Source organism: Nannospalax galili, unplaced genomic scaffold, assembly GCF_000622305.1.
Source record: "Nannospalax galili isolate Female #2095 unplaced genomic scaffold, S.galili_v1.0 scaffold412, whole genome shotgun sequence".
Lineage (NCBI taxonomy): Eukaryota > Metazoa > Chordata > Mammalia > Rodentia > Spalacidae > Nannospalax > Nannospalax galili.
In genome coordinates this window covers 1,671,017-1,688,858 of record NW_008331547.1, presented here as the reverse complement: position 1 = coordinate 1,688,858, position 17,842 = coordinate 1,671,017, and the positions used below count along the sequence as shown (strand labels likewise).

The 17,842-nt window shown below is 41.3% G+C and overlaps 1 protein-coding gene across 1 annotated transcript in view; it reads left to right on the top strand.

Moving 5' to 3' along the window:
* The window catches only part of Cdkal1 (CDK5 regulatory subunit associated protein 1 like 1), a 651,069-nt gene that overhangs the window by 453,405 nt on the left and 179,822 nt on the right, over window positions 1-17,842 (top strand). The window contains exon 10 of the mRNA XM_008826690.2: window positions 10,911-11,091. Coding sequence (XP_008824912.2) covers window positions 10,911-11,091 — 181 coding nt within the window. The remainder of the gene's footprint in view (window positions 1-10,910; window positions 11,092-17,842) is intronic.

Sequence of the window (17,842 nt, the reverse complement as noted above, 5' to 3'; positions counted from 1 at the left end):
TGTACAGGTTGTTTAGGCCGCACTTCCTCCTACACCAAGGCTCACAGCTGGGTAAGATTCATGATTACTTTTCCCTTCTGGTAGCATGTGTAGTATCCTCCAGCACTGTGAAAGCCACTAGTAGAAACAAAGCTTTGAGCTCAGTGCCAGCTTGATTCCTCCATGTTCTATGACTCAAATATGTGGTAACTTCAGCAATAGGGTCTTACTGTCAAGTTGTCAGGGGTAGCCAAGAATAATGATTGTTTGATGGTCCGTGGGAACCCTCTGGGCAACAACTCCAAAACAGGAAAGTCCACTTGTGACATTGTGGGGGTTTTTTGTTTGTTTTTTAAATTTTTTTATTGAATTTTTGTATAATTCATACAGAACATCTTAATATTAGTTATCTTTATATCCCCATCCCCACCAGCATCCTTTCATAACCTATCTAGACTCCCTTATTTTAGGAAGATCAACTCTTGTTCACCTAGCAGCAATCAGTTGCCAATATTTCTTCAAATAAGTTTGGGGTCTGCTGTTCATTTCCAGATTCTATGCTGGGTTTTTGTCTGCCTGAGTTTTCATGGAATTTTGTGTGCTGACACCATTGCCATAGAATCATACGAGCAGGTTCTCAGGAGCTTGTAGGACTCTGTTTCCATATGGTCCTGCACCTCCTCCCTGGCTCTTAACAATCTTTCCACACCCTCTTCCTCAATGGTCCCTGAGCCTTGGGTGGATAAGGTTTAATATAGGAGCACTGTATAAGGACTAGCATTCAGCAGACTCTTGATTTCTATGCTTTGGCCATTTGTGGCCTTTTGTGTTCCTGGCCCTCCGCCACATAAGGGAGCTTTATTAATGGGAACTGAGAGATTGATTAGTGACCTCTTCTTTACCCCTGTTCTATGTTCCATGAACCTTAGGTGTAGAAGTTGCAATTTGTCACTTAGGCCTGGGCAATTTATAGACAATGTCCTTGTGTGACCAGTCATGGTACTTGGTAATAGCCTCCAACTAGTGCAAAATGAGCTTCTTTGATGAGTAGTGACTAGGATATTTGTTTAAAAGGATTTGGTGCTAGGATCCACTTAAGAGGGAGAATATACATCATTTTTTTTTTTTTGAGTCTGTGTTACTTCACTTAGTATAACAGTTTCTAGATATATCCACTTACCTGTAAATTTCATGATTTCATCTTTCTTTACTGCTGAGTAAAACTCCATCATATAAATGAACCACATTTTCATTATCCACTTGTCAGTTGAGGGGCACTTAGGTTGCTTCTATCTCTTAGCTATTGTGAAAAGAGCAGCAACACACATCCATACAAGTGTCTCTGCAATAGGATGAGTCCTTTGGGTATATGCCAAGCAGTGGTATAACCGGGTCAAATGGTGGGTTCATTTTTAGAACCTGGGGGTGCCTACCTTAAGAGTTTGCCACACTGTTTTCCATAGAGGTTGCATAAGTTTGCAATCCCACCAGCAGTGGATGAGTGTCCCCCTTTCCCCACATCCTCTCCAACATTTGGTATCATTTGTTCTCTTGATCTTGGCCAGTCTGACTGGGTAAGATGAAATCTTAAAGTGGGTTTTTTTCTTTCTTTCTGGTCTTTTTTTTTTTTTTTTTTTTTTTTTTGGGTTTTTTTTTTTTTTTTTTTTTTTTTTTGAGACAGTCTCCCTATAGCCCCACCTGGCCTGTGTAGACCAGAACTCACAGAGATCCGCCTGCCTCTGCCTCCAGTGCTGGGATTAAAGGCTTGTATCACCACACCAGGCCATTTTAGAGTGGTTTTAATTTGCATTTCCCTAATTACTAAAGATGCTGAACACTTTTTATGCTGTTTCTTAGCTGTCTTTATTTCTTCTTTTGAGAACTCTGTCAGCTCCTTAGCCTGCCTTTTCATTGGGTTTCTGGTTCTCTCTGGTTTTGGTCCCCCTTGTTATGCTGGCCTTTGTATCTTTGTTGCTCTTACTTGTCAGATTGTGTACCTGCTGAGCTGTGCTTGATATTTGATCTTGGGGTAAGTTTGTATGGATGCATGGATGCAGCTGGGACATGTGAATGTCTGAGCCCAGGAGTAAACCTTCTGCTGAGTTAGAAGATTCTCACTGCCAATCTTCAGGTCACAAATTGCAGGATTCTTCAAGGTCCCTGAGTGGAATGGTGGGACGGGTGGTGTCAGGGAGACAGGCTCTGGGAGTTGCCATCTAGGAAAGGGAAGGTTTCTGGGGGTGCCTACCTGAAGTTGAGGGTCACAGGGAGCCACACTCATGGTCCCAAAGCACTGTGTGGGGTGGTTGGGGTTGAGAGTGGACATGCATCACTCTTCTGAGACCAGGCTCTGGAGCTGCATATCTATGGTGCAGGGAGCCAGGCACAAGGTCCCTTCTGTGGCACTAGCTCAGAGGGTCTTTGGTGTGGATGGAGCTCTTGGACTGAGTATCTATCTGTAGTTCAGTGTTTGCAAGGAACCACTCATGTGGTCTTGGTGGAAGAGTAGAGGGAGAAGTCGCTGTGTGGGCCTGTTTATTTTTATTTTTAAAGATTTGGGTTTTTTGGTGTGTGTGTGTGTGTGTGTGTGTGTCTGTCTGTCTGTCTGTCTGTCTGAATATATCTGCATCAGTGTCAGTGTGTATGTGCCTGTGCCTGTGTGTAAGTGTATATCTGTATGTCACTTATGTATGGGTACCCACAGATGTCAGAAATGGGCATTGGATCCCCTGAAACTGGAGTTACAGATGGTCATGAGCTGTCTGCATTGGTGGCAGAAACTGAACTCATTCATGTCTTCTGCAAGAGCAGCAAGCATTCTTAACTGCTGCTCTCCCCCACATACGTTTTTGGAGGCGTGTGTAGCCCAGGCTGCCCTCAAACTGGTGATCTTCCTGCCTCAGCCTTGAGGTCTTCTCCTTTTCTTAATAGTGTCTTTTAAATAGTTCTGATTATTAGCTTAATAATAGTATTTGTTATGGCTAATCCTGGGTGTCAACTTGATTGGATCTGGGATTAACTGAAATGAAAGAGATCTTCTTGATTGGATCATCTGAAGCCGGAAGACACACCCTAAATGTGGGTGTTACCTTCTGATGGCAGCCCATTATAAAAGGCCATGGCAGAGGAGAACTCCAGGCTTCTTGCTGTTTGCCTTCTCTCTCGCTGTGAGTTCATCTTGCTGCTGTAGACTGAAGACTAGCTGATCTTTTGGAATTCGTCAGACCTTCAGCACCAGATTGGGACTACTGAGACATCCAGCCTCGTGGATGGAGCGACTACAGATTCTCAGCCTCTTCAGTGTGGTGCAGCCGTTGTTGGACTACTTGGACTCTATCCTGTGAGCTAAGCGGATAAATCTCTGTACATATACATTCGTTCTACCGGTTCTGTTTCTTTGGAGAACCCTGACTAATACAGTATTCTAATTCTTTTTTTTTTTTTTTAATTTTATGTGTATGAGTGTATTGCCTGCATGTATGTGAGTACACCCACGTCGTGCAATGCCTCGGAGGTCAGAAGAGGGCTTTGGATTCCCCTGGAACTGGAGTTAAGGATGGTTCGTAGCCACCATGTGGGTACTGGGAATTGAACCGAGGTCCTGTGCAAGGGCAGTCAGTGCTCTTAACCGCTGAGCCATCTCTCCAGTCCCTCTAATTCTAATTTTTATTGTGTTTTTGCCACTGGTGTTGTGTTTTGTGGGAAAGAAATCTTTGCCTAACCTAAGGCCACAAAGATTTTTTTTTTCATATCTCTTACCAAAAGTTTAATAATTCTAGCTCTTACCTTTAGGTCTGCGACATATGACATGTATTGATTTTCTCTTTATTTGGAGATAAGGATCTAATAAGATTGGGGGAGAGTGTTTCTTTTCCTATGGTATCCAATTGTGTGCCATTTATTGAAAGCCTCTCATCACCTGCCCTCACTGAGCTGTCTTGGTTGTGGAAACTAACCATAGCTGTCTGGGTGTAGATTTTGAACTGTGTTGTTGTTTTATTTATGTAGAGATTGGTGCTGCCCTGTGTAGCTTACTGCAGCTTTAGGGGAAGGCCTTAAATCAGATTCTTCTCTTTCACTAACATTTTTGTCTTTCAAAATTGCTTTCCCCATGCCTGCCTAGGTCCTTTGTATTTCTATACAATTTAAGGAGTCACCTTGCTCATTTTTATAGAAAAACATGCTGGTATTTTGTGGCAGCGCCATGAAATCTGTGTTAGTTCAAAGAGTCTCTCTTTTTCTTATATGAGGAACCTAAAGTGTGTGTGTATGTGTGTGTGTGTGTGTGTGTGTGTGTGAGGGGGGAGAGAGAGAGAGAGAGAGAGAGAGAGAGAGAGAGAGAGAGAGGATGAACTAGAAAGAGGATGGTGGTGGGGAGAGGAGAGCCTGAGGAGGTAGGAAATGGGTGATGGAATAGCTGTAAAAGGAAAGCAGGAAGGGGCAGCTGGGGAAGAGAGGGGACAGTGGGGGGGGCGGTGACTGGCACCCTGTGGGGCCGGGAATGAACAAGAACACAGAAATAGAACAAAATGAAAATGTTTTATTTTTCTACTTAATTTTTCTTGACAAATTTTATGAAAACTTACCTCATTTTTACTACATAGCTTTTGTACTTTTCTTTCTGAAATTATTTATTTTCCTTGATTTTCTTCTGTAGATTGTTTCTTATTAGTACATAAAAATGCAGCTGATTTTCCCCTATTGATCTCAGACTTTGCAAACTTTGATAGACTTCCATAGTGTCCAAGAGTCATTAGGTTTCTGCAGATTTTCTATATATAAGATCTTACTGACTGAACCTCCAGGAATACGTTGAATTGAAGAAGTAAGAACAGAAATCTGTGCCTTGTTTCCAGCCTTAGTGGAAAAATATTCAGTCTTTGAAAAATTCATTGGCCATATTTTCCATGGGTGTTTCATTTGTCTACTGAGTTTTCTGAATCTGCTAAGACCATCATGAGGGTTTTTTCATCCCTTAGTGTGATTTAGCCTATTTGATATCCGTGTTTCAGAACCACTTTACATTAAAACGTGGGCCCGATCACATGAATCTTTTCGTATGTTGCTGGTTTCAGTTTACTAATACTTTGTTAAGAAAATGTTATCTCTGTGTTTATGACAGATACTGGTATAGACTTTATTTTTATGCCGTTTCTCTGATTTCCATGCCAGTGTGTGCTAGACTCAGATCCCTCTGCCTAACAGTTTCTGTAACATTAATTTTATTCTCTCTTAATTGTTTACTGAAATCCACCCTGACACATCGGGCCTGGGTTGTATTGTTTTGTGTCATTTCCTCTTGATGGCAAGATGTTGAATTTTGTAATAGGCAAAAGTGTGTTTGGATTTTCTGTTGCTCCTTAATTTAAAACATTTTCCTTTTCTAATTTTTAAAAGTCATTTTCAATTGTGTGCGGTTTTGTGTTGTTGGATATGCACATTAGTGCAAGTGCCCAGAGAGGTCAAAAGAGGGCCCTGATGCCCTGGAGCAGGAGCTCCTAACAGTTGTGAGCCACCCACATGGGTGTGGGACCTGAACTTGGGTGCTCTGTAAGAGCAGAACATGCCGTAATCACTGAGCCTTCTCTCCAGCCTCTTCCTAAGTCCATTTTTATCATTTATATCTTCACTGGCGTAAATGTGCTGGTAGCCGTTGTGCACTTCTGGTGCTCAGTGGTGTCCAGGGCAATGTCTGAAGCTGATCGTTCCTGTCTCCCTGTTTCTTCTCAACCTAGTCAGCACTTAAACAATTTAAAATTCTGTCATAGATGTGCTTTTCATTTTATTGATGCTTTTCCTTATCTTCAATTTTATTAATCTCTTCTCTCTCTTTTTTTTTAATCCTCCCTGTTTCACTTTGATTTGAGTTTGTTCCTCATTAGCCCTGTAAGGTGAAAGCTTAAAATACTGATTTTATATCATTCTAATACAGCATAAATCTTAAAATTTCCAAGTATTACTCTATGTGTTCAGCATATATACAGATATTTTGTTTTTATTTAGTTCAACATCTCTTTCTTCTCTTCCTATTTCTAGTTTATGTTTCCTGATAATTCTGAATAATTCTCCTGAAATAATTCTCATCAGAACTGGAAACCACTTCTTGTAGTAATGTCTTCACGCCTCTCATTCTGTCTCCAATCCTTTCTTGACTGTCTCTCTCCCTTTTTTGATGTAGTGTAAATCAGTTCTAACTCTCTCACACCACACGGATGTAGAATTTGAAGCTGATGCTGTGTTGATTTAAATAAGAATGAAGGAGATTAGGCTGATGGTGCAGGCTTGTTAATCCAGCACTGTAGAAGCTAAGGTAGGAGGGGCACTTGGAGGTGGAAGCCAGCCTTGGCTACATTGTAAGTTTCAGGCTAGCCTAGGCCACATAATGAGTTTCAGGCCATCTTAGCAAGTGGAACCCTCTCTTAAATCCTCCTCACAAACAACAACAAAAGAATGAAAGGCAATCATGCTTTTTCATGTTCTTTCCTATAAAACACCTAATTATAATTGAAAATCTGGAGATGAATTAAAGTCCAACATTTTAAGAATGTTTTCAGAAATTCAGAGCCAGGTATGTGCTGCATACCCATGATCCCAGCACTTGAAAGGCAGTGTGGTAAAATATAGTGAAAGCCGGGAAATACAGTGAATCAAAATTTCCCCGTTATTAAAGCTTTATTTTCATCATTTCAGAATTATTTTCTAAAACTACTAGGAAAACATAAATATTAAAAGTTTTTAAAGTTTAATAACATACTAGTTAGTGATTTTACCCATGATGTCCATAAATTAGTAAAAATGATATTTTTTTTAATTTAGAATTTTGAAAATTCATAGTGTATCAAAGATAATATTTACCCAGAATTAGCATTTAAATATTTATGTTAATAGTCTATTTTACACCTTTTTAATTTCCTCTCAGCCTGTTAAATCATAAGATAGGAAATTAGAATTTGCTTCTCTTCAACCTCTTTGATTTTCCCATACTGATGAGAATTATTTTCTAGGCAAATTAACAATGTAAATGAGGTTTTAGTTGACTCACCTGAAGGATCAAATTATTTTCAGAAATGTAAGTAGAAATATTTGCATATTTTAAATTACTATATAGACGAGCCTCCTCTGACACTGAGGTGAAGACTACTTTTACAATGTGTGCCATGAGCATGCAGTCCTCCGCACCGAAACCCATGAAGGAGCTTCTTCTAAACATTGAAAGGGCATAAGTTCAGCTTGGTCTGTCCCCTTTGTGTTGTCAGTCCATTCGTTGACTTGACTATCGAGTTACATTTGAACATCTCCAGCTTTAGCACTTATTATGACTCCTTTTAAGGTTTCTCACCGTCCCTGCCCCCTTGCTCCAAGAAAGCCAAAGTTACCAGGTGTTGCCTAATGCTGAGCTCAGCTGATGGATTGGGGGGGCGGGGGGGCAGAGAGGGACTTTCCTTTGGCAATACCCCATCCTCTACTGCCAGATTCATTAATGGGACAATGACCAGTTGTCCTCACTTCTTGTAGTAGTCCACAGGTGATTTCTAAGATTTTATTTCCTTTAGTTTCCTGGGGGAGATGGACTTCTGTCATTTGTTACCGCTTGCTTTTATTTTTAGCTGTGGATTTCTTGCAATCCTGAGTAGTTAAATGGCGAGTGGCAGACTAGCTAGTTGAACATGATTTATGCACTTCTTCCCCTCCATATACATAGTCTATGTTTGTATCTTGTACCATTTCCTTTTTCTGGAATAAAAGTTTCCTCTTTTATTTATGTTCACGGATGAAAGCCCTTGTCTTTGGAATTTAACTTACTAACGGTAGTAGTGAAATGTATAGTAATCTCCAAATTAGTGACTGTATGATGCAAAGTAGAAATCAAGAAGAGAATATTTTCCACAATACATGTGTTTCTTTCACACAGACATAAAGTAGTATGCAAAGAAAGTTTGGAATGAAGCTGGCATTTTTATGAAGCTGTTTGCACAGGAAGCTCAGCAGTCTGGCCCTTCTTTTCTTCCCTTATTCTCTCTTGGGCCACCCAGTTGTTGTGTGTTCACCTGTGGAGGGTTGTGTCTATATGCTAGGAAAACAAGCACAGGACAATAGTAAGTATTTTTCTGCCAACAGATGAATGGATAATGAAAATCTGTTTATATTCAGCTCTAAAGAAAAATGAAATAAAAACTTTACAGGAAAATGGAAGGACCTTGAATGTGTAATATTAAATGAGGTCACTCATTCTTAAAAAGTAAAAATAAAAACCACATCTTTTCCGTCATATGTGGTTCCTATCCTATAATACATACATAGGTAAACACAAGTGTGGGTGTGCTATAATGTTTAGAGTTGAGAAGAAGAAAAGGCAATTTGCAAAGAAAAGGAACCTAGGTTTTGTCTGTTTTCATGGTGGCTGGTTGAGTCCAACTTTCTGCAGATTGAACTAGCAGGAATCATTTCTGTATTCCACAAGAGTCCAATGAGTACTGTCCTGTCAGGCAGTGACTGTGAGAAATGGGCTTCCTTTTTGATAACACAGACCAGTAGTGCACTGGGAATTCAGCATGACTGGACACTGATTTGTTGGATATGCTGAATGAGATAATACTATTATTCTTGGTAACTACTTTCTATTTTGTGGTAATCATCTAATTTCCTAATAAAACTTTTAAAAAATGTTTCTTTGAGCTGGGCATGCTGGTGCATGTCTTTAATCCCAGCACTCAGGAGGCAGAGACAGGCGAATTTCTGTGAGTTCAAGGCCAGCCTGGTCTACATAGTATGTTCCAGGACAGCTGGGGTATAGGGAGACCCTATCGCAAAAAGACACACAAAAAAGTGTTTCTGCTTATGGGTTCATAATTTTGGACTATTGCTGGTGTCATTCTGTTTCTGTTAAAATATAGGAGGATTTTGCAGCCTGCCTCATAGACACTGTATGACTGTAGAGAGAAGGGCTCCTACACGTTCACCCGCATTTGGGCCGACCGAAAGCAAAGGTGGGATGCTCGCCACTCACCTACGATTAAAGCTGAGCTTTCTTCTTAAACAGAAAGGGCAGTGAGAATTGCTATTCATTGACAGACCCTCAACCAAGTACAAGAATCTGATAGAAATAGGTTAAAAAAAAAAAAAGCAGAAAAATTAGGACAAGCTTTGAGATCCTCAGATAAATAAGAAAAGACTTTGCATCTCTAAAACAGAAACAAGATGCTATGAAAAGGAAAATTGAAAGAGAGTAAGCTCCTAGAAACTCAAACTGTGAAACCCCATTGTTAATCTTTAAAAACAGAAAGTTGGGAAATGTGCTTAAGTAAATTTTCTGAAAGTAAAACTAAAGAACATGCGTGGAAAATAAGACAGAAAAGGCCAAGGATCAAACTGTCAGTCTTCACCTTGGAAGAAGAGAAAGTGCTGAAGAGATAGTACAAGACAGTTTCCTACAGAAATTGTTAAAGAAATAATACAAGACACTTGCTAGATTGAAAGACCTCCAGTCTCCACACTGTGCCTTGTATAAGGACTTGAAAACCTGATCAAAGACATAATGCAGGTAGAATGTTGAAACATGGAGAATAAAACTGACACCCTAAAGAGAGCGTGACGGTGCCCATGGTGAGGAGTGTGTGTGGCCGAATGTGGCTTGCCTGGCTGACACGGGCCCCAGGTTTAATGTCCAGTGCTGGGGAAGCACGCATGAGGGTGAATCTGAGATGCCATCTTTATCTATGTGTGAGCTTTTTTAAAAAGCAAAATTCTGAGGAACAGACTTTTTTACTTAGTGTTGTGCACCGCTATACCCCTATCAGTTGCAAGGCTTACGACATGTTCAGACATGCTGAGACCATAACAAGGTACCACACTTTTACCACATATTGAAAGCACAGTCCAGCAGAGTGAGGACAGTGATGAACAGTTTCGAGAGCCCAGGCCCAGGAGAACAAGACTGAGGAGGAGAGCAAGGGGCATCAGTCAGTTTGTTGTGAAAGTGGTGCACAGCCAAAGAAAATCACAGCTGCAATTCCAGAAAGAAGAAAAATGAACTGCAAAACACTGAGTGTCTAGAAAATAAGTTCAGTTTGGTTTTCCTTTTTGCTTTGCTTTTTGGCAGTGCCCACCGTTGAACCCACGGTATTGCACGTTTGGCTAGCACTCTACCACTGGGCTGTAGCCCCTGCTCTAATGTTGATTTTTGGGAGGTCCAATGGCACTTCGAGAAGATACCAGCTTAACATCAAACACTACTAAGCAAATTTTTTGAAGAGTCAGTTACTTCCCTTAGGAAAGGTTTAATGTTGTTGAGAAATAACTTGATGGTCTATCAGTTGGCTCTGAAACTCTTTGACAGGAAGTACTATTTGTATAGCTGGAAACTGAATTGATGTTGGGGGAGGAGGAGGAGGTTGGAGTACTTTTAGGTATAACTCATTTACCATAGTACATAACAGACAAGCCCATAAATAGTACGTAAAAATCAATAAATCCAGAAAGAGGAACATAACCATCTATGTTAAAATACAGAGGAAAAGACAAGCATTTAAAAGCATTAGAAGTGGGTGCCTATGAGGATGGCCGGACATGGCTTCTCAGTATTAAGTCTTAATTCTCAGGGTTTTTCAAGACTTAGTGGATGGACTTGCACTGCGGAACAGCTGGGGACACTGACTACCTAGTGGGCCTTAACAGGGATGACTGAGTATATGGGCTCCAGTGGGGTGTTGGCTGGCTATGGGAGGGTGCCAGTGGGGACGAGGTACAAAGATGTTTAAGGTTGTTTGAGCTGTTCTGTATGAAATACACAAAAATTCAATTGAAAAAAACATTTGCAAGTGCTCTATTCTTAAAAAAAAAGTGTAATTTTAAAAAATGTCATTTAAGGTGTCAGGGAAATATAATATGGCTTGTAGTCAAGTTTTTTGCGTTTTTATCTTGCTATTTTCTAGAGTTCCTGGAATAACGATTGCTACAGATATTATCTGTGGCTTTCCTGGAGAAACCGATCAGGATTTTCAAGACACAGTGAGACTTGTTGAAGAGTACAAGTTTCCAAGCCTTTTCATCAACCAATTCTACCCAAGACCAGGAACTCCTGCTGCAAAGATGGAGCAAGTTCCAGCACAAGTGGTAAGACCTATTTACAGAAGGAGTTGCTGTGGAAATGCAGCTGTCCCTGCCTAACATCACTAGTCATGGTGTCACCCTGGGGCTACAAAATGTTAGGATCATTCCATGTTGGGCCTGGTTGTGAAAGAGCTAAATGACCATAGGCAATTAAAGATAAAGACGATCCCCTTTCCTTTGAAGAGTGGGGTTTAAATTTAGTTTTTAAATACACATCCTATGTTTGCTTGTGTGTACGTTAGATGTCTTTGAGAAGCTTCGTGTTTTGCCTCCGTGTCTATGTACAGTCTGTGCCTGCTTATCCATCGATTATCTGTTGAATTCATCTATCCATCCACCTGTCCATCCACTTTTCTGTCCATCCATTAATCTATCCACTGTTTTTCCATCGTCTGTCATCTATCTATTCATCCATCCATCCATCTATCCAAAGAAATATACACTGTATCTTCAGTGAACCTGTTTGTCATCTTTTCATATTCATAAGTATATTAGAATAATAATCCTCAAAATAAATGTGAATGAATGCAAGGTACAGTAAACGTAAAATGTTCCCAGAACACTCCCAAAATTAATCTCTCAAAAATCAATATTTAGTTTCTAGAATCATAGACCAAGTATGAAAAAGTGTAAATCAAGCCTTACCGGCTTGGGGGATGTGCCCTTGCTCCACATACGCTCATAAAGAAATGCAAAATGGAGCAGCCTAAAACTTACTGTGATTTCTCTAGTAGGCAAGATAGCATATACTTTCAGCTTCTCAGTAAGACAAGAAAAGTGTTGCCAGACATGATGGTACATGCCTTTAGAAGGCAGAGGTAGGCAGATCTCTGTGAGATTGCGTTCAACCTGGTCGATATAGCCAGTTCTAAGCCAGTTGGGGCTACAGGGAGACCCTGTCTCAAAAACAAACAAACCAAGAAAATAAAAAAACCTCTGTGTTGTGTGGGATTCTGTGTGTGTGTGTCCGTGCGTGTGTGTGTGTCCGTGCGTGTGTGTGTGTCCGTGCGTGTGTGTATGTCTGAATGTGTATGTTTTGTTTTGTTTGGAGAGGGGTGACAGGATCTTGTCACGTAGCCCAGGCTGTCCTCTCAAACTCACTCCCTTCCTGTCTTAGCTTCCCAAGTGCCAGGATTTCATGTATGTGCCACATATCATGTGAAAAACGTATATATGTGTGTACATATGTACTTGCGTATATATGTAAGTCTCTTTGCCCTAGTAAAAGCAAAGGGAATATCAATCTTTGTTTTCCCAAATTTTCTCAATTCTAATTTAACAAGCTTTCATGGAAACAAGGGTAAGAAAATATTTGCAAATAGGCTGTTTGATTTTCTTTCTAATCGACCAACAAAACCTTTCATGCCACAGATAATAAACTTTGCACAAACATAAAAACAATGGAATTTATTATCTTTTATATTTAAGTTACATGTTATTGAAATGTAGTTTAAGTACAAAATTGATGTTGTGGCACATGGTTCTGTGAATGTTGGCAAGTGGGTATGGCAGTGTACCGTGCGTAGCCATCATGGCATGGAGCGGTTCTGTGAGCACCCGAAGCTCCTCAGCCCCTGTGTGACTCTGTCCCTACCTCTCAGCCCCAGCTGTTGATGTTTCCTGCCTTCCTTCAAGTCATTGGTTCTAGCTGGTTCATCAGGATGTGTCTGAGCTGCAGCCTAGGCACAGAAGGTACAGCGTTCTGTCAGCATTCTGTCCCAGAAGGAGCCCGCTGCACTTGGCGGTTCTGTGAGCACCCGAAGCTCCTCAGCCCCTGTGTGACTCTGTCCCTACCTCTCAGCCCCAGCTGTTGATGTTTCCTGCCTTCCTTCAAGTCATTGGTTCTAGCTGGTTCATCAGGATGTGTCTGAGCTGCAGCCTAGGCACAGAAGCTACAGCATTCTGTCAGCATTCTGTCCCAGAAGGAGCCCGCTGCACTTGCATGGGCCATCCCATTAAGAACTAGAACTTCATCAGTGTGTTAGGTCTCATGAACAGATGGACCACTGTTCTGTCTCTTCCTAGGAGATTACCTTCCTTCACTCTAACAACACTGTACTTTAGTTTGACCTGCTTGTAAGCGCCATGTCAATGGAAGAACACATCCGTGTTTGAATTTAGGTTTTGTTCAGTTCCTTGCCATGACATTAGTGATTCCAGTATGTTCTGCAAAGTGGCTGCTGAAGTGATCCATTTCCTTTGTAGTGTAGTATCCCATCATAATTTCTCCATTCAGCTATTAGGGGAAAATGGACATTTTCAGTGTCTCACACTCGCCACTCCTCTGTCTTCTGTCCCTTTCATGGGTAAGCATTTCTGCTGTGTGGTCAGTGATGAGCATAACTGTGCTATCCCGGGGAATGTAGCTGATCCACTCTGCCCAGTACTAGCAGACCGCTTTCTTAAATAGTTGAATAAACTCATAATCCCAGCAGCAGTGTACAAACACGTGAGAAGACCCACATGCCGGCCAGCTCCCTGCGACCTTCCCCCTTAAATGTTGGCCCATTATACTCTGAAGGGACTGTCATGCAAGCCAACTGTGGCTTCTAGTTCCTTGTTAACTGCTAGTACTATGAGGTTGTTATTGGCTCTTTCCTCTTTTCTGGGGCGGGCCTGTCCAGAGCTTTTGCCATTAGCCTATTGGCTTCTCCCTTGGTTTGTTGCCCTCTCCCCATTCATAGGAGCTGTATTTGCATCAGTCATAACTATTGCCTTATGCCATTCTTCTATCCCCCCTTCTAGAGTGCTTCTAGAGTGATAAACACCATGACCAAAAGCAGCTTCAGGAGGAAGGGTTCTATCACTGAGAGAAGTCAGGGCAGGAACTCGAGGGAGGGAGCTGGAGGCGGGAGCTAAGCAGAGACCATTGAGGGATGCTGCTTATTGGCTTGCTCCCTGGCTTCTGCTCAGCTGTCTGCCTCATAGCCCAGGCACACCTGCCCAGGTTGGCACTGCCCACATCAGCTAGCAATCAAGAAAATGCCCCATAGGCATGGCTACAGGCCAGTCTGCTGGAGACAGTTCTCATGTGAGACTCCCTTTTCCCCACTGTGTTGACAACCAAGATTAGCCGTCACACCCGTGACCATTTTCACCCCAAGAGTGCTTTTTGGAAGACTATTCTTTTTTAAAAAATAATTCATTCTTTTTATTTTATTTTGTGTATATCAGTGTATTGCCTGCATGTGTGTAAGTGTAGCATGTCATGCAGTGCCCACAGAGGTCAGAAGAGGGTGTTGGAACCTGTGGAACTGGAGTTATGCTGGTTCTTAGCCACCATGTTGGTGCTGGGAATCAAACCCAGGTCCTCCGCAAGAGCAGCCTGTCTCTTCACTGCTGAGCCATCTATCCAGCCCCCTTGAAGACGATTCTTAAGTTAACAGAGCTTTTTTTTTAAGGTCTGACGTGTGTTTGGGGGAAAGGCTGCAGTTTTGGTATCTGGGTGTTTCCCATGAGCTACCTATCTGAGTCGGTGGTACCTGTTGAAAATCTACTTTCCTGATGTCTCTGCCTGGTCACCACTGTAGTAAGTCAAATGCCTGGCCCTGGGGGTTGGGGCAGAACTTTGTTTCTTTGCTCTGGTACTGTTTCACCATTATCCTAGTACTTCATAAGAAATCTTGGTAATGGTCATGTAGATACTGCAGCTGTTTCCTTCTTCTTCTGTCCTGCTTCTCTGTCTCCGCACTGTTGTCCTAGCCCCTGCTGGAGTTTCAGTTAAGACGACAATGATTATAGTGATCATTTTTAGCAGAAGTTGCATTGCCATATCAAGTTTTCTATTTCTCAGTGAAGGATGCATTTATTTTGACCTTCTCTAACTTTAAGTCAGTAACTTTTTTTAGTTTATTGTCTTACTAGCATTTAAAATGTTAAGTTTATTTCTAGATTCATTATGTTTTATGTTATTAATAGAATTTTAATTTTTACCATTTAGAAATATGGTTAAAATAATTTATCCTTCATTAATTGCCTAGTTGTTGTAGTTTTCTAGTAGGTTCCCCCCCCATTAAAAATGCTTACTGAATTTTTGTGTATTTCATGCAGAAAATCATCTTTAGACCCCCCACTTCCCCTTTGGCACCCTCGTATAGGCCCCGTTCCCCAACACTGGAGTTCATACATTCTTTCATTTGTGTTAAGGTTAAAGTTCGTGTCCCCAGATGTCCCTCAGTGCAAGTTCATCCACTGGGCTCTAGTCAGCTTATGTAGAGTCCTTCCCTTTAAGATCGCTCTCCCTCACTTAGCAGTAATCAGCTGCTCATTTCCATGGTTCTGTGCTGGGTTTTTGTCTGCATGAGTTTGCGTGGGTCTTGTGCTTGCTGTAGGTTCATATGAGAAGAGTCCCAGGAGCCTGTAGGAGTAGCTCTGTATGATCCTGCACCTCCTCCCTGGCTCTGCCTCCCCTTCCAAAATGATCCCTGAGCCTTAGGTGTGCGGATTTTGATATAAGAGTCCTGTCCAAGGACCACACTATGCAGACTCTTATTCTCTGCATTTTGGCCATTTGTGACTTTTTGCTTTCCTGGCCCTCTGTTGCATGAGGGAGCTTCATTGATGAGAATTGAAAGATGCATTAGTGTTCTTTTCATCCCTTGTTCTATGTTCCGTGAGCCTTATGTGCAGAGGTTGCATCCTAGAGGTGCCACTTAGGCTTGGGCAATTCACAGACAATCTCTGTGTGTGACTTGTTGTGGAACTCTGTAACTATCTCTGTCTCTTGAAAAAGAAGGTTCTTTGCTAGGTGGTGGCTGGGATACTTGTCTATAAATTTAAGGATCCATATTTTGCACATAGTAAGAAATTGCATTTGTCTAGGGATATGAGAGCCTTGGGGTTTTCTCTAAGATCTATGACCTCTCCGGCCATATGTATTTGGCTAGGTTTAGAGTACCACACATGAGTTTCTTCCCACTGAGTGAGCTTTAAGTCCAGTTAGGGAGCTGTTGATTATTCCTGAGATAAAAGTGCCACTACTGTACCAATGTCATTTGTTATGCTGGTCATTGATGTGGTCTTTAGGCCCTGAAGCTGGGGTTGGAGCATTGATTGATGTTCTCCTTTAGCAGCTGGCATAGTGTCTTCCAAAGCTATGAGAGCTGCCTTCAGGGGAGGTGGCTTCCCAGTCGGTTCCAGCTCCATTGCTCCAAATCCTGTGTCCAGAGTATGTCCTGTCTTCAGGAATAGGGTCTTATTGTCAAGTTCTGGGAGGCAATTAAGGACTATGACAATAGCCTGTGTAAATTTGGAAGTCTCTTGGACCACCCTGACCAACAACTCAAAGGAAGGTTTCTCCTGTCAGGCACTGTTTCTTGTTATGGAGTCTCCAGTCTTACTCACAGACTCATGTAGGGATATTGTATGTGTAACTTTTCAGTAGGTGTTTGGACTAACACCATTCCCTCTGGGTTTTTATGCTAGCTAGGCATTGCCTATCTCTCCTCTCTCTCTCCCTGTTTTTCCCGCCCTCCCCGCCCTCCCCTTTTAAAGTGTCCCCCTTTTCCCCATTTCTCCTTTGATAGTTTCTGTCTGCTGTGGCCCCACCTCTATTGAGCTCCTTCTTCCCCTTCATTCCCATAGGTCTTTGTACAGCCCTCCTTCTCCCCTGCCCATTTACCTGCCCACTGTTTACACATTTCTCCCTGAGGATCACCTGTCTCCTGCTGTTCTTCTCCCTTGGGTTCCTTCTTTCCTTTACCTCCCTGATTCCCCTCTATTTTCCTGGTTCCTGTAGTTACATCAGAATAAGCACTCACTTAAAAGGATTCAGTGCTGGGATCCACAAGTGAGGGAGAGCATACGTCTTCTCTTTTTCTGAGTCTGTGTTACTTCAAATAGTATAGCAGTTTCTAGATCGATCCATTTACTTACAAATTCCTTATTTCATCTTTCTTTACTGCTGAGTAGAACTCCATTGTGTAAATATACTACATTTTCGTTAACCACTCGTCAGTTGAGGGGCACTTAGGTTGCTTCCATCTCTTAGCTATTGTGGAAAGAGCAGCAACAGACATGGTTCTACAAGTGTCTCTTGTATAATAGGATGAGTCCTTTGGATATATGCCAAGGAGTCCTATAACTGGGTCATATGGTAAGTTCATTTTTAGTTTTTTTAAAATTATTTATTTAATAGCCATATAATTAGAAGAGGCATTTCATTACAACAGCATTGACATAGTCAATAACAATTTCCAGAACTAAGAAGCATCTTTTTCAAAATTGGCTGTAAATTTTTAGGTTTACAGTTGAATTAATACAGTTATACAATATTGTACTCCGAATAAACCCTATAAGACATAAAATTAAATGAAGTTTTAAACTTCGAAAAAGATCTCCATTTCTTTATTAAAATATACAGTTTCATACAGAAAAATTCATTTTTAATACAAATGACACTAAGATGCATATGCATTTCTAATCTCTATATATCTGATTATTACTAGTCACAGTCGATTACTTTCTGAGATCCTTGGCCGTTTTTATGACTTAACTCTGCAGTATAGTAATCCCCCCAGTGTTGCTCTTTGTGCTCAGGGTTGCTTTGGCTATCTGGAGTCTTTTGTGTTTCTGTATGAATTTTAGGATTTTGTTTTCTAATTCTGTGAAGAATGTCATGGGGTTTTTATTGGGATTGTATTTAATCTATATATTGCTTTTGGTAGGATGGTCATTTTCACAGTATTCTTCCAATCCATGAGTTTGGGACGTCCTTCCATCTTCTTTTATCTTCTTCAATCTCTTTGTTTACAGA